Below are 21,851 nucleotides of genomic sequence, written 5' to 3'. Positions count from 1 at the left end.
AGCTGTCTGCCGGAGCACCTCAGTTCTTGCAGTCAGTACGCTCTGCTGCTCCATTAATGGGACCTCGGACGCAGCTCCATAAGTTCACCTCAGTGCACACATCTGCTAGAGCACCTCAGTTCTTACAGTCAGTGTACCTTGCTGCTCCAGTACTGGGACCTCGGGCAGAGCTCCATCAGTGCACCACAATTCACACACTCCAAGCCCTCAGCCATGCCAGTGCCTGGAACCCCTCACATGCTGTCTGACAGAGGACATCTGTTCTTGCAGTCAGTAAACTCTGCTGCTCCAGTACCGGGACCTCACGCACAGTTTCATCAGTGCACCTAGTTCACACACTCTAAGCCCCCAGCCGTGCCATTGCCAGGATTCCCACCCACACTGTCTGCCAGAGCAGCTCAGTTCTTGCAGTCAGTACATTCTGCTGCTCTAGTACCGGGATCTTGGGCACAGCTCCATCAGTGCACCTTAGTTCACACACCTTGTGTCAGGACCCCACACACTCTGCCTGCCAGCGCACCTCAGCTTCTGAGCTTAGCTGTAAACAATGCTTTAAATCAGGCTGTTAACTTGGACACATTCGGTCTGCCTGCCTGTGGTCCCTGGTGCTGGGAGTAAGGGAGGATTGCTTGTAATTGCTTATAGCCTTGCTGCCCAGGGCTTCTTAAATGAGGGTCTGCCACAAAATTTGCAGTGTTATCTGCAGACCACAACCTTTTTTCATGAACTTTGGAATTAACTGTGACTGATTGACATGTCCTGCTTTCTTAGTCAGATGTGCCTGACCTTTACTAAATAAGGATTTCAGTGATATTGTAAATTAACCTGCTACCTCCACTTTTGACCCAACAAGTATAAAGGCACTTTACCCCATCCAGAGGCCCGACCCACAGATGTAACCTGCTGTCTCCTGAAAACTTTTGTATGGCGTCCCTGCTCTTTCAGCTCTGATACCCACATGCAGCTCAGCCACAGCACCTTCTTCCAAGCACTGAGTGGCCACTGCTGCTCCAGCGCCGGGACTCCTCACCCAGCTCTACCAGGGCTCCCCAATCCTTAGAAATAGTGCCCACTTCTGTTCCATACTGAGGTCCCAGTTACAGCTCCAGGAGTCCACCTCCAGACACACACTCCAAGCACACAGCTGTGCCAGTGCCAGAACCCCACACACTGTCTGCCGGAGCACCTCAATTCTTACAGTCAGTACACACTGCTTTTTCCAGTACTGGGACCTCACGCACAGCTTCAAAAGTGCACCTCAATTCACACACTCCAAACCCTCAGCTGTGCCAGTGCTAGAACCCCACATGCTGTCTGCCAGAACACCTCAGTTCATACAGTCAGTACACTTTGCACCTCACTTCTCACACTCCAAGCCCTCTTCTGTGCCAGTGCCAGAACCCCACATGCTGCTGCCAGCACACCTCAGTTCTTACAGTCAGTACACTCTTCTGTTCCAGTAGTGGGACCTCACGCACAGCTCCATCAGTGCACCTCAGTTCACACACTCAAAGCCCTCAGCTGTGCCAGTGCCAGGAACCCCACACATGTTGTCTGCCACTGCACCTCAGTTCTTGCAGTCAGTACACTCTGCTCATCCTGTACTCGGATCTCAGGCACAGCTCCATCAGTGTACCTCAGTTCACACAATCCAAGTCCTCAGCTGTGCCTGTGCCAGGAACCCCACACATGCATTCTGCAAGAGCACCTCAGTTCTTCCAGTCAATACATTCTGTTTCTCCAGTACTAGGAACTCAGCGTACCTCAGTTCACATACTCTAAGTGCTCAGCCATGCCAGAACCCACCACACGCTGTCTGCCAGGGCACCTCAGTTATTGCAGTCAGTACACTCTGCTGCGCCAGGACTGGGACCTCGGGCACAGCTCCATCAGTGCACCTAAATTCACACACTGCAAGCCCTCAGCCTTGCCGGTGCCAAGAACCCCACACATAGCGTTTGCCAGAGCACCTCAGTTCTTGCAGTCAGTACACTCTGCTGCTCCAGTACTGGGACCTCAGGTGCAGCTCCATCAGTGCACCTCAGTTCACACACTTCAAGCCCTCAGTGTACCTGGAACCCCACACATGCTGTCTGTCAGAGCACCTCAGTTCTTGCATTCAGTAACCTCTGCTGCTCCAGTACCAGGACCTCTGGTGCAGCTCCATCAGTGCACATCAGTTCACACACTCCAAGCCTTCAGCCATACCAGGAACCCCACACACACTGTCTGCCAGAGCACCTCAGTTCTTGCAGTCAGTACACTCTGCTGCTCCAGTACTGGGACCTCAGGCACAGCTCCATCAGTGCACCTCAGTTCACACACTCCAAACCCTCAGCTGTGCCAGGAACCCCACACATGTTGTCTGCCACTGCACCTCAGTTCTTGCAGTCAGTACACTCTGCTGCTCCTGTACTCAGATCTCAGGTACATCTCCATCAGGGTACCTCAGTTCACACAATCCAAGTCCTCAGCCGTGCCTGTGCCAGGAACCCCACACATTCAGTCTGCAAGAGCACCTCAGTTCTTCCAGTCAATACATTCTGTTTCTCCAGTACTAGGAACTCAGCGCACCTCAGTTCACATACTCCAAGTCCTCAGCCATGCCAGAACCCAACACACACTGTCTGCCAGGGCACCTCAGTTATTGTAGTCAGTACACTCTGCTGCGCCAGGACTGGGACCTCGGGCGCAGCTCCATCAGTGCACCTAAATTCACACACTGCAAGCCCTCAGCTGTGCCAGTGTCAGGAACCCCACACAAGCTGTCTGCCGGAGCACCTCAGTTCTTGCAGTCAGTACACTCTGCTGCTCCATTAATGGGACTTCGGGCGCAGCTCCATAAGTTCACCTCATTGCACACATCTGCTAGAGCACCTCAGTTCTTACAGTCAGTGTACCCTGCTGCTCCAGTACTGGGGCCTCGGGCAGAGCTCCATCAGTGCACCACAATTCACACACTCCAAGCCCTCAGCCATGCCAGTGCCTGGAACCCCTCACATGCTGTCTGACAGAGGACATCTGTTCTTGCAGTCAGTAAACTCTGCTGCTCCAGTACCGGGACCTCACGCACAGTTTCATCAGTGCACCTAGTTCACACACTCTAAGCCCCCAGCCGTGCCATTGCCAGGAATCCCACCCACACTGTCTGCCAGAGCAGCTCAGTTCGTGCAGTCAGTACATTCTGCTGCTCTAGTACCGGGATCTTGGGCACAGCTCCATCAGTGCACCTTAGTTCACACACCTTGTGTCAGGACCCCACACACTCTGCCTGCCAGCGCACCTCATCTTCTGAGCTTAGCTGTAAACAATGCTTTAAATCAGCCTGTTATCTTGGACACATTCGGTCTGCCTGCCTGTGGTCCCTGGTGCTGGGAGAAAGGGAGGATTGCTTGTAATTGCTTATAGCCTTGCTGCCCAGGGCTTCTTAAATGAGGGTCTACCACAAAATTTGCAGTGTTATCTGCAGACCACAACCTTTTTTCATGAACTTTGGAATTAACTGTGACTGATTGACATGTCCTGCTTTCTTAGTCAGATGTGCCTGACCTTTACTAAATAAGGATTTCAGTGATATTGTAAATTAACCTGCTACCTCCACTTTTGACTCAACAAGCATAAAGGCACTTTACCCCATCCAGAGGCCCCACCCACAGATGTAACCTGCTGTCTCCTGAAAACTTTTGTATGGCGTCCCTGCTCTTTCAGCTCTGATACCCACATGCAGCTCAGCCACAGCACCTTCTTCCAAGCACTGAGTGGCCACTGCTGCTCCAGCGCCGTGACTCCTCACCCAGCTCTACCAGGGCTCCCCAATCCTTAGAAATAGTGCCCACTTCTGTTCCATACTGAGGTCCCAGTTACAGCTCCAGCAGTCCACCTCCAGACACACACTCCAAGCACACAGCTGTGCCAGTGCCAGAACCCCACACACTGTCTGCCGGAGCACCTCAATTCTTACAGTCAGTGCACACTGCTTTTCCAGTACTGGGACCTCACGCACAGCTGCAAAAGTGCACCTCAATTCACACACTCCAAACCCTCAGCTGTGCCAGTGCTAGAACCCCACATGCTGTCTGCCAGAACACCTCAGTTCATACAGTCAATACACTTTGCACCTCACTTCTCACACTCCAAGCCCTCTTCTGTGCCGGTGCCAGAACCCCACATGCTGCTGCCAGCACACCTCAGTTCTTACAGTCAGTACACTCTTCTGTTCCAGTAGTGGGACCTCACGCACAGCTCCATCAGTGCACCTCAGTTCACACACTCGAAGCCCTCAGCTGTGCCAGTGCCAGGAACCCCACACATGTTGTCTGCCACTGCACCTCAGTTCTTGCAGTCAGTACACTCTGCTGCTCCTGTACTCGGATCTCAGGCACAGCTCCATCAGTGTACCTCAGTTCACACAATCCAAGTCCTCAGCCGTGCCTGTGCCAGGAACCCCACACATGCATTCTGCAAGAGCACCTCAGTTCTTCCAGTCAATACATTCTGTTTCTCCAGTACTAGGAACTCAGCGTACCTCAGTTCACATACTCTAAGTGCTCAGCCATGCCAGAACCCAACACACGCTGTCTGCCAGGGCACCTCTGTTATTGCAGTCAGTACACTCTGCTGCGACAGGACTGAGACCTCGGGCACAGCTCCATCAGTGCACCTAAATTCACACACTGCAAGCCCTCAGCCTTGCCGGTGCCAAGAACCCCACACATAGTCTTTGCCAGAGCACCTCAGTTCTTGCAGTCAGTACACTCTGCTGCTCCAGTACTGGGACGTCGGGTGCAGCTTCATCAGTGCACCTCAGTGCACACACTCCAAGCCCTCAGCCGTGCCATACCCTGTCTGCCAGAGCACCTCGGTTCTTGAAGTGAGAATACTCTGCTGCTCCATTCCTGGGACTTTGGGTGCAGCTCCATCAGTGCACCTCAGTTCACACACTTCAAGCCCTCAGCTTGCCTGGAACCCCACACATGCTGTCTGTCAGAGCACCTCAGTTCTTGCATTCAGTACCCTCTGCTACTCCACTACCAGGACCTCAGGTGCAGCTCCATCAGTGCACCTCAGTTCACACACTCCAAGCCTTCAGCCATACCAGGAACCCCACACACACTGTCTGCCAGAGCACCTCATTTCTTGCAGTCAGTACACTCTGCTGCTCCAGTACCGGGACCTCAGGCACAGCTCCATCAGTGCACCTCATTTCACACACTCAAAACCCTCAGCTGTGCCAGTGCCATGAACCCCACACATGCTGTCTGCCACTGCACCTCAGTTCACTCTAATGTTCCTGTACTCGGATCTCAGGCACAGCTCCATCAGTGTACCTCAGTTCACACAATCCAAGTCCTCAGCCGTGCCTGTGCCAGGAACCCCAAACATGCAGTCTGCCAGAGCACCTCAGTTCTTGCAGTCAGTACACTCTGCTGCTCCAGTAAAGGGACCTCGGGCGCAGCTCCATAAGTTCACCTCAGTGCACACATCTGCCAGAGCACCTCAGTTCTTGCAGTGAGTGTACTCTGCTGCTCCAATACTGGGACCTCAGGCAGAGCTCCATCAGTGCACCACAATTCACACACTCCAAGCCCTCAGCCATGCCAGTGCCTGGAACCCCACACATGCTGTCTGCCAGAGCACATCTGTTCTTGCAGTCAGTAAACTCTGCTGCTCCAGTAGCGGGACCTCGGGCACAGTTCCATCAGTGCACCTAGTTCACACACTCTAAGCCCCCAGCCGTGCCATTGCCAGGACTCCCACCAATATTGTGTGCCAGAGCAGCTCAGTTCTTGCAGTCAGTACATTCTGCTGCTCTAGTACCGGGATCTTGGGCAAAGCTCCATCAGTGCACCTTAGTTCACACACCTTTTGTCAGTACCCTACACACTCTGCCTGCTAGTGCACCTCAGCTTCTGAGCTTAGCTGTAAACAATGCTATAAATCAGGCTGTTATCTTGGACACATTCGGTCTGCCTGCCTGTGGTCCCTGGTGCTGGGAGCAAGGGAGAATTGCTTGTAATTGCTTATAGCCTTGCTGCCCAGGGCTTCTTAAATGAGGGTCTGCAACAAAGTTTGCAGTGTTATCTGCAGACCACAATTTTTTTTCATGAACTTTGGAATTAACTGTGACTGCTTGACATGTCCTGCTTTCTTAGTCAGATGTGCCTGACCTTTACTAAATAAGGAATTCAGTGATATTGTAAATTAACCTGCTACCTCCACTTTTGACCCAACAAGCATAAAGGCACTTTACTCCATCCAGAGGCCCCACCCACAGATGTAACCTGCTGTCTCCTGAAAACCTTTGTATGGCCTCTCTGCTCTTTCAGCTCTGATACCCACATGCAGCTCAGCCACAGCACCTTCTTCCAAGCACTGAGTGGCCACTGCTGCTCCAGCGCTGGGACTCCTCACCCAGCTCTACCAGGGCTCCCCAATCCTTAGAAATAGTGCCCACTTCTGTTCCATACTGAGGTCCCAGTTACAGCTCCAGCAGTCCACCTCCATACACACACTCCAAGCCCACAGCTCTGCCAGTGCCAGAACCCCACACACTGTCTGCCGGAGCACCTCAATTCTTACAGTCAGTACACACTGCTTTTCCAGTACTGGGACCTCACGCACAGCTCCAAAAGTGCACCTCAATTCACACACTCCAAACCCTCAGCTGTGCCAGTGCTAGAACCCCACATGCTGTCTGCCAGAACACCTCAGTTCATACAGTCAGTACACTTTGCACCTCACTTCTCACACTCCAAGCCCTCTTCTGTGCCAGTGCCAGAACCCCACATGCTGCTGCCAGCACACCTCAGTTCTTACAGTCAGTACACTCTTCTGTTCCAGTAGTGGGACCTCACGCACAGCTCCATCAGTGCACCTCAGTTCACACACTCGAAGCCCTCAGCTGTGCCAGTGCCAGGAACCCCACACATGTTGTCTGCCACTGCACGTCAGTTCTTGCAGTCAGTACACTCTGCTGCTCCTGTACTCGGATCTCAGGCACAGCTCCATCAGTGTACCTCAGTTCACACAATCCAAGTCCTCAGCCGTGCCTGTGCCAGGAACCCCACACATGCATTCTGCAAGAGCACCTCAGTTCTTCCAGTCAATACATTCTGTTTCTCCAGTACTAGGAACTCAGCGTACCTCAGTTCACATACTCTAAGTGCTCAGCCATGCCAGAACCCAACACACGCTGTCTGCCAGGGCACCTCAGTTATTGCAGTCAGTACACTCTGCTGCGCCAGGACTGGGACCTCGGGCACAGCTCCATCAGTGCACCTAAATTCACACACTGCAAGCCCTCAGCCTTGCCGGTGCCAAGAACCCCACACATAGTGTTTGCCAGAGCACCTCAGTTCTTGCAGTCAGTACACTCTGCTGCTCCAGTACTGGGACCTCGGGTGCAGCTTCATCAGTGCACCTCAGTGCACACACTCCAAGCCCTCAGCCGTGCCATACCCTGTCTGCCAGAGCACCTCGGTTCTTGAAGTGAGAATACTCTGCTGCTCCATTCCTGGGACTTTGGGTGCAGCTCCATCAGTGCACCTCAGTTCACACACTTCAAGCCCTCAGCTTGCCTGGAACCCCACACATGCTGTCTGTCAGAGCACCTCAGTTCTTGCATTCAGTACCCTCTGCTACTCCACTACCAGGACCTCAGGCGCAGCTCCATCAGTGCACCTCAGTTCACACACTCCAAGCCTTCAGCCATACCAGGAACCCCACACACACTGTCTGCCAGAGCACCTCATTTCTTGCAGTCAGTACACTCTGCTGCTCCAGTACCGGGACCTCAGGCACAGCTCCATCAGTGCACCTCATTTCACACACTCTAAACCCTCAGCTGTGCCAGTGCCATGAACCCCACACATGTTGTCTGCCACTGCACCTCAGTTCACTCTAATGCTCCTGTACTCGGATCTCAGGCACAGCTCCATCAGTGTACCTCAGTTCACACAATCCAAGTCCTCAGCCGTGCCTGTGCCAGGAACCCCACACATGCAGTCTGCCAGAGCACCTCAGTTCTTGCAGTCAGTACACTCTGCTGCTCCAGTAATGGGACCTCGGGCGCAGCTCCATAAGTTCACCTCAGTGCACACATCTGCCAGAGCACCTCAGTTCTTGCAGTGAGTGTACTCTGCTGCTCCAGTACTGGGACCTCAGGCAGAGCTCCATCAGTGCACCACAATTCACACACTCCAAGCCCTCAGCCATGCCAGTGCCTGGAACCCCACACATGCTGTCTGCCAGAGCACATCTGTTCTTGCAGTCAGTAAACTCTGCTGCTCCAGTACCGGGACCTCTGGCACAGTTCCATCAGTGCACCTAGTTCACACACTCTAAGCCCCCAGCCGTGCCATTGCCAGGAATCCCACCAATATTGTGTGCCAGAGCAGCTCAGTTCTTGCAGTCAGTACATTCTGCTGCTCTAGTACCGGGATCTTGGGCAAAGCTCCATCAGTGCACCTTAGTTCACACACCTTTTGTCAGGATCCCACACACTCTGCCTGCTAGTGCACCTCAGCTTCTGAGATTAGCTGTAAACAATGCTATAAATCAGGCTGTTATCTTGGACACATTCGGTCTGCCTGCCTGTGGTCCCTGGTGCTGGGAGCAAGGGAGAATTGCTTGTAATTGCTTATAGCCTTGCTGCCCAGGGCTTCTTAAATGAGGGTCTGCAACAAAATTTGCAGTGTTATCTGCAGACCACAATTTTTTTTCATGAACTTTGGAATTAACTGTAACTGCTTGACATGTCCTGCTTTCTTAGTCAGATGTGCCTGACCTTTACTAAATAAGGAATTCAGTGATATTGTAAATTAACCTGCTACCTCCACTTTTGACCCAACAAGCATAAAGGCACTTTACTCCATCCAGAGGCCCCACCCACAGATGTAACCTGCTGTCTCCTGAAAACCTTTGTATGGCCTCTCTGCTCTTTCAGCTCTGATACCCACATGCAGCTCAGCCACAGCACCTTCTTCCAAGCACTGAGTGGCCACTGCTGCTCCAGCGCCGGGACTCCTCACCCAGCTCTACCAGGGCTCCCCAATCCTTAGAAATAGTGCCCACTTCTGTTCCATACTGAGGTCCCAGTTACAGCTCCAGCAGTCCACCTCCATACACACACTCCAAGCCCACAGCTCTGCCAGTGCCAGAACCCCACACACTGTCTGCCGGAGCACCTCAATTCTTACAGTCAGTACACACTGCTTTTCCAGTACTGGGACCTCACGCACAGCTCCAAAAGTGCACCTCAATTCACACACTCCAAACCCTCAGCTGTGCCAGTGCTAGAACCTCACATGCTGTCTGCCAGAACACCTCAGTTCTTACAGTCAGTACACTTTGCACCTCACTTCTCATACTCTAAGCCCTCTTCTGTGCCAGTGCCAGAACCCCACATGCTGCTGCCAGAACACCTCAGTTCTTACAGTCAGTACACTCTTCTGTTCCAGTAGTGGGACCTCACGCACAGCTCCATCAGTGCACCTCAGTTCACACACTCAAAGCCCTCAGCTGTGCCAGAACCCCATACACACCATCTGCCAGAGGACCTCAATTCTCACAGTCAGTACACTCTGCTGTTCCAGTACTGGGATCTCAGGTGCAGCTCCATTAGTGCACCTCAGTGCACACACTCTAAGCCCTCGGCCATGCCCATGCTGGAACCCCACACATGTTGTCTGCCAGAGTACCTCAGTTCTTACAGTCAGTACACTCTTCTATTCCAGTACTGGGACCTTGGACGCAGGTACATCATTGCACCTCAGTTCTACCCCAGCAAGGTCACTTTCTTTCCTATAACGGGACCCCACTCACATACAGTTCTATTACAGCAGCTCAATTCTAATATTCAGTCCCTCTGCCAAGCCAATACTGGACCCAAAAGATCAAAACACAGCTCAGCCAGTGTCTCAAGTCTAACATTCAACACCACTGTTGATGGGAACCACCACAGCTCTACCCGAATCCATCACTTCTAACATTCAGTGCACATTTCTTCTCAGTACTAAGGCTCACACACATGCCCTTCAGGACTCCTCATTTCTGGGGTTCAGAGGCAATGCCACTCCCATGCTGGGCTCCTCTTGCATCTGTACCAGGGCACCTCCAATACTAGGTCCACACATAGCTCCATTAACATACTTCACTTCTGACTTTGTGTATCTGTTACTATTCCACTACTGAAGCCCACATACACCTCTGTCTGTGCACCTCAACCCTAACCTGCAGCACCCAATTATTCCAGTACCAGGAATTACACAGGGCTCCGTTTGTCATTCCTCACCCGCTGCCATTCTGGTATTCCAGCAATGGTCCTGGACACAGCTCTGTCTATACCCCCCAATCCTGATCTGAAGTGCCCCAATATTTCTGTATTGGGGTTCACATAAAACTCTGCTAATGCACCTCCTGCTATTCTGCAGTGCTCTCTGCTGTTTCACAATCTGACTTCTGTTTGAGGATGTGGGTGAGCCAATTAAATCTATTCTTAGCTTCCATCTTTAGTTGGGAAGGTCCGTTTCACCTATCTCACTCCGTTCTTTACTTTACTGTGTTTACTCTCAATGTTTTCTTTCTCCCCCACTTTTCTCTTTCCAGCTCTTAAATTCCACAGATTAACAGCTTTGCTCTTTCTTTCAACTGTTTATTTTTACTCCTCCCCTTTTTTATTTTCCACTTCCTCTTGGTACCTCTTCTTTCAAACTTGCAAAAACTTAGTTATTTCTTTTCGTGTTTCTTTCCTCTCTTTTTTCTTCATCAGGTGGTCATTCTTTCACTATTTTTTCTCTTCGCTTCTTTGTATTTTTGATTTGTTCTTTCCATTGACTCGATATGTGTCATTTCATGTTTTTTAGATCCTTCTTCCTTCCTTTCTCTGGTGTTTTTCTTATCTTTATCGGCCAATTCATATTTGACTATAAATCCCTCTTTTTCCCATGTATATGTGGAAGCCACAAGTTACTTGTTGGGACCCGAAGTGTCAAAGTGGTTTTTCCATTCTGTGTCTGTAGGAAATGTGTCAGTACATACATGCCCTATTTCTTTCACTGCTTATTTCTTTCATTATCTCTCTTTTTTCTCTAATGTTCATTTTTCTCTTGTTTTACACTTCTTTCATTAGCTTCCTCTTTATCTTTTGTTTGCTTCCCTTTTTTCTTTTGTCTCACACGTTTACTCTATTGCTTCACTTAGTTGTGTTTTAATTTTCTCGTTCTTTCTTTCCCTTCCTTCTTATATTTCTTTGCAACCTCTTCCCTTTTTTCCTTTTGTCTGTTGCATTCCTTTTGCTTCTCTTTTTCTGCCCCATCCACTTTCTCTCCTGGGCTCTAGTTATCAATGGAGCAACAGGTGCAGTGTCAGTAGGACACGGAGACCTATGGGCCTCATTCATCTCTAATTACTGCTGTATTTTCCAACCAAGATTCCAGTCAACCATTTTACTTTCTTACTCCAGGGCCCATGACACTGTTACTACACCACTTGTCCTCTCCATCTTTACTCCCGACTCCCTCTTTCCTTTCACCCTCCAATCCGTCTCAAATTATATTTTTGGTATGGTGTTTTGAGCATTACACTCTAATGTCATAAACTTTTTTCTGATAAAGGTTTATATGATAATTGCATATGTTTTAAGATAGAGGAAGAAGATAAATGGAAGTGCTTTAGTTAAATGATGGGTCTCTGGAATTATATGAAAGAAAAAGACAAAATGATGAGGCAGTCACAATTTATGTGAATAGAAAAGTCCAGTTATGAATTAAGAATGCCAGGAGGTCTAACTCAAGAAAATGCAAGATCTATTGCTTGTTAATTCGGGTATTGTGTGGTGTTGCGAATGCCGCCTCACTGTAGTAGTCAGCTGCTAGCTTGGTATGCATTATGGGGCCAAATTAAGTTTTTGTAAGATCCGATAGATGCAGGGGGCACAACACCTTGTCGAAGAGTATTTTCCTCCTCACTAAGTGCTAAGATGTTTTCTTAGTAGGTGGCTAGTTCCACTTGTTAATTCTTCCCGGAGTCCCCCCGAGACGATTGAATAATGAAGCGCTGAGTCTGTTGCAAGATTAGAGAAAGGAGTGCTGGCAAAATAAACTCAGTACTGGGGTGGGCAGCAGACAAATAGTTGAGCAGGGGATGGGATGATGGACAGTGGGGATGCCATGTAGGGAGGGAAAAAACTAGTAGGTGGGCAGCTGCCTCTGAGCAAACAAGCTGCGCCAACTTACTGCTGGCTGCTCCCATTCATGGTGGAAAACCCAGAGTGCCTGAACCCTTACTGCAATGCATGCTCTGCTCCTCCGATGCCCCCTGCTGTATGCCCCACGTGAGCACTAGGCCTGCTCCACGCCTGAAGCTACTGGACTAATGGAATGCTGGGCTGCTGAGTCTTCGGCCGGGATGGGGGGGAGTGCTTGTTTGGGACCAAAGATTTTGCAAGGAATTTTACCGGGCTCAAAGTCCCAAAGCTGAGGTCCAACAGCAAAGCTATTATGTATGTTAAAGAACAAAAGGTAAAAAAGGTAAAAAAAAAGTAATTTTACAATTTTAACCAGCATAATATAAAAACAACATGTTTATCCATTCCCAGTAGGGACCCTTATGTGGAACTTTACCTGGGGCCTTCCAGTTTATTTTCAGATTATGACAGTAAATAAACCATACATTTATTTAGACTTGTATTATTTGCAGGGCACAAGTCCTAAAAAAGAATTAGGGACTATCCATGTTAGACAGTATGCAAGTGACATTGTGGTGCATGATATCACAGCGTGTGACATTGCACGTGGAATCACAGAAAGTGCCATCACAAACCATGACCTCACAGGAACTGACATTCAAGAAGTGACATCAGATATTAAGACCTCACACATATGTTTAGCAAACCTATCATGAGTACATTTGAGCACATTGCAAAATGTATCAAATGAGATTTTGCATTGGGGTTGTGACAAAATCATTACTCAACCCTGATGCACAATTTGGGCCTCAACTTTTACATTAAATTTTTAGAACTCTGCCAAAAAGAAACTGGTAATAAGGAGAAATGTGGCAGTAAATCTGTTATGCTGTATTGGTTGCAAAGTCTGCATTTTAAAATATCTTATGGGTTAAGGTACCTGTTCCAGAGATCTTTGTGTGGCAATTAAATCTCAGGTAAAAATAAAAACGGTAAGACAATTCTGGAGGTTAAGGAATTTCCTGAGAGATCTGTGTTTTGTCTAGTCCCACTTTTTGAACCACAGTACTCTACAGGGTTTACATTTATCGTGCAAAGCATGTTATGTAACACACAAATAACATATTTTTTATTTTATGTAAATGGGTTAGTGGGTTACTGCTTTTAACACAAAGATCATTTTTTTTTTTACTTGGCATGATAAAATGTAATCCTTCTATTATAGCACATTGAGCTATGAAGGACATGTGACTCCTACATCTTCTAACCCTCACTGTGTTATTGAACACATCCTGTACATTGACTGATAAACATATAATTTATTGTCAGTCTATAATATGTATATGTGATGTAAACTGCTCTGATATCCTGCAATTGGATAAATAGGGCTACAGAGCTATAAAAGAACAAAATAGTGGTAGCTATATTGGTATTTATGTAAATACTGGTAAAGACCAACACATCTGACATTCTTACAGCGCATGCATATGTCTTAATACATGGATTCAACAAAGCCAAAGGCATGCCTTTCTTAAGTGCCTGTGAAGACATAAGCTGTGTGCCTTTGTTTTACCTCCATTGCAATTACGTGTAAGGCTCCTGATAGCTCCCAGCCAGGATACTCCAACAAAAGGATGCCTCATGCTCCCTCAACTTCAGCCAATTCGACTTTAGAACTAAAACTACTTCCAAAGACCTAAACAACCTTATTTTTACATATGTCACCCCTAACATCCTTGCTGGAAAAAGATAAAGAAGAAGAAGGACTGTCCTGCTGAACCCCTGGTCTGCACCTGAAGGACTGTAACCACAAGGACTGCATCAGCTGCACACTTTGGGCTTCACCAAGAAAAGGACTTTGCCTTTCTTCTGCAACTCCAGAAGTGGAGTCTCTGTAAGCTTCAGGTACAAAGGAGCTGACCAGTGTCCGCTGGGAACTGTAGTCACAAATCCATAGAGCAAATCAGAGGTTCTGGTACATTGGATTAAGTTTGTGGATGCTTCAAGGCCCCAAAAAAGACCTCTTGAAGAAAATGTAGGCGTTTGGAGCAACTGTTGTAAGAAGCTCCATAAATTGAAGAGTGAAATGTGGGAGCTGTAGTCCCAGATCCCAAGAGGCAAACCAGAGCCTCTGAACCCTTGACTGGTGCTGTGGACCACGTTCCTAAATCAAGAACCTCTTTTGAAAGTAAGTGTAAAAGTGTTACACAGTGGGTAGACTCAACTCCCTTCCGCCACCATGTATGTGCCATGGCGCAGGGTAGGGGCAATAGTGTAATTTCTAATGACGCTATTGATGTACTCTGCAGTAGTGTCAAAATATTGGCGCTACTCCTGCAGAGTACATAGGGCCCCATTCTAAAAAATGGAAGCCCCCTTTTAATGGCTGCTCTTGAGTATGCGTTAAAAGTGCCGTAAAAAATGGCACAAGGAAATCTCAGAGATCTTCTTATGCCATTTTTCTGGCTCCCCTAATGGGGGAACGCCCCCTTTGCATACATTATGCCTCCCGCAGGCATAATGTAGCACAAAAGGGTTACAGAGTGGCGCAATGCATGCATTACAGCACAGGGATTTCGGCATCGTTGGGGCGCATTGACATAAACAATAATGACGTTAATGTGGCGCAAGGTGGCATTAAGGCATTATAAATATGCCCCTTCATATTTTTATGGGGAGGACTGTTCAAGGTAATTTTGGGCCCTCTTGTGCCACTAAAATATTACAGAAACTAGTAAATTACACTTTTTACTAAATGTGCTGTCCAAAGAAGTGTTTCAAGCATAATTTGGACGCACATTTGTTAAAACAACATGAATTAATGTACTGTTTATAACTGGTTCTAGAAATTAACTGACATTTTCATTCTTGAGTGCCTTGCATAGTTTGGCTTGCTCAGCTTGAAGGGAATGTTGGGTTTGTTTACTGAGTTGCTAAGAGCCAAATACTTGATCATAGTTTGGTTTCTGCAACAAAAACTGTTCATTGTATGTGTGTTGTATAGTCCCTGTGGTAATTAAAGATGAGTGATTCATATGGCAAAATATATAGTTCAGAATAGTGAGTGCCTCTCTGTGCTAGATTGCAGGAAGCCTTCTGTTACGGATTTGAGAGATTTGGTTAGCTAGTGCGTGCGTGTATTTTTCTATTTTATTTTGGCGTCTATTAATGATTTAGGGCCAGATGTAGCAAAGTAAAATTTTGCGAGTTGGAAATTGCGAGTCATACCAACTCGCAATTTGTAACTCGCTAAATTTTATGCAGAAAGGTGTCTCAGACACCTTCTGCGACTCGCTATGGGGTCGCAAAGACCCACCTCATGAATATTAATGAGGTGGGACGCATTTTGAGACCCCCTAGCGAGTCCATGCACTCACGGGGATGGTGGCCTGCTGGAGACAGCAGACCTCCATGTCTGTGACTGCTTTTTTAATAAAGCAGTTTTTTTTTTCTTTTTGCAGCCCGTTTTCCTTAAAGGAAAACGAGTTGCAAAAAGAAAAACTTCCGAAACCATTTGGTTTTGGTTTTTTCAGAGTAGGCAGTGGTCACTGCCTGCTCTGAAATTTATTTTTTTTCGGCATTCACAGACAGGAAGGGGTCCCATGGGGACCCCTTCCCTTTTGCGAATGAGTTACCACCGACTTCAAGTGGGTGGTAACTGCGAGTTGGTTTGCGACCGCATTCGCGGTCACAAAGCAGCTCAGCATGGCGATGCGGTCGCAAATAGGAAGGGAACACCCCTTCCTATTTGCGAGTCGCATCCCCAAATTGCGAGTCTGTACCGACTCGCAATTTGGGGATGTGCATCGTGTTAGGCTGTTTGCATGGCGCAAACTGCATTTTCCGCAGTTTGCGACAAGCAAACAGCTACCTACATCTGGCCCTTAGAGCCTTATCACAACATTTGCAGTCCTAGGACCGCCAATGCTGCAGTGGCGGTGGGACCGCTGCACTTCTGGCAGTCCGACCACCACATTATCATCCTGGTTGTTGGACTGCCGGGTGACCACCATCCCCGCCAGGAACATGGTTACTGACGGACTGACAGTGGTCGGAGTTGGTGGTCGGCGGTCAGAGTGTGGCTGAGTTCAGCGCCACCGCTCTGATCACAAGTCCAGTTTCCACCAGACTTTTCCTGGCTGGAACCCGTCATGAAAAGGCTGGCTGAAACACAGTGCTGGAAGCCACAGGGGGGCCCTTGCACGGCCCACGCCCTTGGCCCCCTAAACCCCCTGACCCCTCTGGCCCCCCTGCCCAGCATCTCTGGAACAGTGCTTTGCAGACAGTGCATATTCCGAGGGTGCTGGTGTGATACGGTATTGGCCTTGGCTCCCTTAAGCAGTGTTCCCGCCATGCTGACTTGCAGGAATGTCATTATACGATGTTCCTGTCGGTCAGCCAGGTGGGGATATCGTTATACATCGGTGGGTGAGGCAGCCAGGTTGACAGCTGCCTCACCCCCTTGAGTTTGGCAGTCAGCTCGTCTGACCGCCAAACTCTTAATGAGACCCTTAGTTCCTCAATGACTTCCAAAGTCATGCTAGGGATTCCTGTGACAATCATGGTGAATGTATATAATGTGGTGTGAACAATGAACTCTTAAAATATTTGGGTGAATTCATTGAATTACTATAGGTTCAATGAAGATGATTCTGGTAAGTTGGCTTCAAAGATCATTCCTGGTAGAAAAGCTCAACAATTCAGAAAAATTAAAAATAGTGGTTTAGGAGAACAATAATTTCCCATAATGTATGTGCTTTATGTAAATTGATGTTTGAAAGCAAAGTTCTTTCCACATAGGGTGATTGCCCCAGATCTAAAACTAAATTGTACAGCTTAGAAAAATCATCAAAGGTCTTTCTAAAACAAAAACGTCCCATAAAACGGTGAGTTCACCACAGGACTCTTAAGATCTGGCTATTTATAGATTCATTCCATATTGCACCTATCTACGAGAAGTGATGCAGAACGTTAGCCCAAATGATCCCTGAGCTTAAATTAAATGTCTCTATTTTTGGGCAATGTTTGATGTAATTCTGTCATCCTGGTTTGCTTACTTAAGAAAATGTGTCTTTTGGAATTCGACCTACGCTCCTAAATACTTTTGCCCTCTTTGCACAATTAGTGCAAAATATAAAATGAACATTATACTATTACTTAGCAAAACATGATATTGCCACCTTAATTAAAGCTACAAAGACCATATTGCTGCCTCTGCATATACATACATCAAGTCTTAAGGTAAATAATGGCTCTGTACAAGAATTTCCAAGTAGTGATAAGCTATGCAACCCTAATTATGCCACTGCATTGCTCCTGACATCGCACATTGCTTTGGCATTTGATGTAGTGCAGACCTTCCTTTCCTTTCAATGCTGTGCTTTCATTTTCAGAAATCAGTACATCAGCAGTATCATCTCAAATGTCAGGTGCTTCAACATGGAACAGTCTACTGTGAATGGGATAGTTGAGACCATACTGTAGTAACCAGGATGTGAGTGGAAGCAGGTGATATCTTGAGACTAGGGCATTAAAATGTGAAACTGTGCAGTTTAACTTTATAAAATTGCACATATGAATATGGTTTGTGGTGCTGAGACAAACATTACAATCTAGTTCTTGGCCCACTCCTCCGGATAAAATGTGAATCACAGATAACATAATACATAGCACATCTTGACTGCAAAGGTTATGTCTCAAGTCACTGGCACAACTGACATCATTGAGAATTCTGTAAAAATGCAAATGGTTGTAATTTCCTTCATCCGAGTCCTGCATTGAAAACAAGACTTGCAATGAAGTATATATTGAGTTCCAGTAGTATCCAAACTGTTTGCAGGCATCTAATACAGAGGATCAACAATAACATGCAAACTCACTCACCTTACAAGCATTTAGGACCTTATGCACAAAGCAATTTTATGGTTGGAAAGGTTCTGATTCATAAAATTAGAGCCTTTGCAGCCACCCACAAAAGGCATTCTTGTATTTACATAACTCAAATTGCAATTCAGTAACAGGTCACTGAATCACAATTTGGGTTAGGGAATACATACCATAGTGGTATTTGAAAGGGGTGTGTTAAGTGTTCATTCCTTGAGGTATGTAGTATGGGCATACACTCCTTGTAGTATGCAGTAGATTTCTGAAGCAAAAATCATGTTAATAATTTACCACCTCCTCAAAGATGGTGGTAAGTTATTCCCAAATGGATGGGGTGGTAAGTTATTCCCAAATTGGCCTTGGCTCCCTTAAGCAGTGTTCCCGCCATGCTGACTTGCAGGAATGTCATTATACGATGTTCCTGCCGGTCAGCCAGGTGGGGATATCGTTATACATTGGTGGGTGAGACGTTTTTTTAAGAGTACATGGGCTGCATTTTTTAAAACATATATATTATTTAAAAGCCATCCTAGACAAAGTGGTCTGCTGACCCCAGCAGGCTACTATGCTTATAAATGAAGCCAATGAATACTAATGAGGTAGTTTGAATTGCGACCCACTACTATTCTATATTTTAAGAGCCGACATATTAGTGTACAGGTCAGTGTGCAAAATATTAATGCATTCAGTAGGTCAGTGTGCAAATTGCCAGTACTTCTACGGAATGCTTATTCATACATTCTATTGAAGAAAACACATTGAGATGCATTATTAGCTTCAATTTACGATTTCCTATAGTGCATATTATTTCATGAGGGATATAAGGGCCATAAAGATTTTCAATAATAGATGGTTATCTTTATGCTCCCTGTGCACCTCTCATGATCCTGTACTCATCCCAGTTTACATCACTATAGGAATGCATAATTATTCTGTGTCACAATCCATTACTACAGTTGCTAAATATGGCCTTTTCATCTAAACCTACAAAAATGCATTTTTTAGTTTGGAAAGTCGTAATCTTGTAGTGTTCTACACACTCCTACATCCCTCTGTGGTGTGTCCCCAGAGCATCTAAAATGGGACTTTAACATATACAATTTTCACAGACAGAAAATACTGTTGCCTCTTGCACTTTTACTAGTAGGGAGTTGGACATTTCAGGACTGATTAACAAAGGTATGTAAGAGATGGAAGAGTAGTTAAAGGAATGCCCATGCAGTACTATTTCCAGTGTACATAAATGATTTTAACAAAGCCCTCAAACTGTTTTTGAAATGCTAATGAAGTCTATGTTTAATGTCTGAAATGAAACTGTTCTGTTTGTAAAAACAATAGCTTTCTTCACATATAATTTCTGTGAGAATAGTTCATTTTGGCATTTTGTTAATCTGAAAAAAGTTACTATCTAGTTATGTTTATATTCAACTTACACATATGACACATTGGGGGGAAAGCCAACATGTTGAGCTTCTTGGATCTGAGCCTCACTGATGTCCATCCCAACCACCTTTTGGAAATGTGAGGCCAATACACGAGTGCTCGATCCAGTGCCACAGCCAACATCCACTGCCAGCTCAAACGGCTTCCCTTTCTGTTAAACAATGATAGATTAAAGAACATTATGTGAGGCAGGTTCATTCTATGCAGAATGCATATACAGCGGGGTCACATTTCAGTAGGTTTATGTCAAGATTCATATTTTAGTTTCAATGTAATCTCTCTCAACCTCCTACAATGAAATGCGAGCAAATTCCAGACAGCTTCTCTATGATTTCAAGGCATGTTGCCCAATTCTGGGGATATTTTATTTTCTTTGTATTTTCACTTTTGTATTGGAGAGCACGGAACATCTGCAAGCCACTGTTGAAGGCTGTGATCAAAAATGACAGCTTGCCTTGCTTGTGATGCACTAATAACATGAATTAACTGCATGTATACAAGATTATTATGTATAGCTTTTACTTCTTACATATGAAAACGTAAAGTGTTAACATGTATTTACGATAGAAAGTTTCATAGACCTTACAATATCTTTAGAGTTTAGCAGAAACCTAATGTACTCCTCAAGTTAATGATTTTGTCACAAGTCCACATTCACATTTCTCAAGAACCAATACGTTTATTTAAGAGCTTAAAATGTTTCTGCATTCTCAAGACATGAGCCAGAATATACGGATGAGTGGATCTTAGTCATATACATTTAAGATCCAAAGTAAGGGTAAAGGACTGAAATGGATGTACATAAATGAAAATATTACTAAATAATTGAAGATCCACTGATATAAGTTGCATTTTTTTTATTTGGAGAGTTTTATATAGAACAAAAATGACCCAACCTCTATCAGAAGCTGTACATAGAAAAGCCATATCCAGTCAAAATATCCATAACATATTTGTTAGAAATTGCGTCACTAGTTGGCAAAGGAATACACGCATGTCAAAGCAGGGACCACAATCCTAGTCAGGGTAAGTCACTACACAACATAAAGTATCCTGTGCTCTCCCTCTGGTAACTTTGCAGAGACCAGGCAGGCGTAACTTAAAACGCAATGTTTAAGGTATGCGTGCAATAACTCATACTGTAACACAGTGAAAACACCACAACAATTACTCCACACCAGTTTAGGTAAATAGATAATATGTATCTAAATAAAATAAGACCAAAATGACAAAAATCCTTTATGTACAAGTCAAGATAGCACTTTTTAAAGGTTTAAATGAGTCTCAATCCTTAAGAATCAGTGGTTGTATCCTTGTAACACACAGTACCTAGGATGTGCCAAAAATACATGGAGTCACATAGGAGGAGATGCGTCAAAAAAGAAGGCAGTGCATCAGATTTTCTGGTACGGCACAGATGATGCGTTGTTTCTTTCCATGCTGCAAGGTGATACTTCAGTTTACAGCAGCGCAGCCTTGGTTCTGAGGAGATTAATTGAAAACTAAGGAGCTGTGTTGGATTTTCCGGCACGGCACAGACAATGTGTCATTTCTTTCCATGCTACAAGGCGATGCATCACTTTCCTGGAGCGTAGCCTTGGTTCCTCAGTGTGGTGTTTTTTCAGCTGCGAGGCAGGCACTGTGTCGATTTTTGCAGGTGTTGCATTGATTTTCCAATGCACAGGGATTTTCTTCTCTTTGGTGAAGTCTTTGTGGCCCTCTGTCACTCCAAAGCCCTTAGAGAGCACTTGTGGGGAAGCAGAGCCCTTCCAGCAGAGATAGGGGTCAGCAGGCAGCATGACAACCAGCAGTCCTTTTCAGCAAATCAGTCCAGATGAGTCCTTTGGGCAGTCAGGCAGTTCCTCTGACAGAGTCCAGGTGTAGATCCAGAAGTGTATAATTTTGGAGGGTCACTGACCCAGCATATATACCCCAAAATGCCTTTGAAGTGGAGAAAACATCAAAGAGTGGTTTTGAAGTGCACATGTTTCCCTTTCAACCCAGTCCTGTCTGCCAGGAACCCTGTGGGGAGGTTATCAGTCATTTGTGTGAAGGCAAGCTACTGGCCTTAGAAGTGTAAGCGAGAGCCCCTACATCCATTCAGTATGCAGATGAATGCAGATGTGACTGAGTGTCCTGTGTTTATGGCTGTCTGTGTGGAATGCATAAGGGGAGCTGTAAACCAGCATAGACCAGACGTGGATTGGAGACAGGCTGTAAGGCACACATGGCAGTAAGTGCAGAGCAATGCCCACTTTCTAAAAGTGGCATTTCTAATATTAAAGTCAACTTCACCAAAAAGCAGTATGTTCTATTACCATTCTGGCTAGACTAAGTATGA

General features: G+C 46.4%; 1 protein-coding gene across 2 annotated transcripts in view; it reads right to left on the bottom strand.

The window, feature by feature from the left end:
• The window catches only part of LOC138246451 (putative methyltransferase DDB_G0268948), a 232,465-nt gene that overhangs the window by 115,476 nt on the left and 95,138 nt on the right, over positions 1 to 21,851 (bottom strand). For both annotated transcript variants that reach the window (XM_069201066.1, XM_069201067.1), the window contains exon 4: positions 19,501 to 19,661. In XM_069201066.1, the coding sequence (XP_069057167.1) occupies positions 19,501 to 19,661 (161 nt within the window). The remainder of the gene's footprint in view (positions 1 to 19,500; positions 19,662 to 21,851) is intronic.

Source organism: Pleurodeles waltl, chromosome 7, assembly GCF_031143425.1.
Source record: "Pleurodeles waltl isolate 20211129_DDA chromosome 7, aPleWal1.hap1.20221129, whole genome shotgun sequence".
NCBI classification, from domain to species: domain Eukaryota; kingdom Metazoa; phylum Chordata; class Amphibia; order Caudata; family Salamandridae; genus Pleurodeles; species Pleurodeles waltl.
This window is presented reverse-complemented; position numbering and strand designations above follow the sequence as displayed.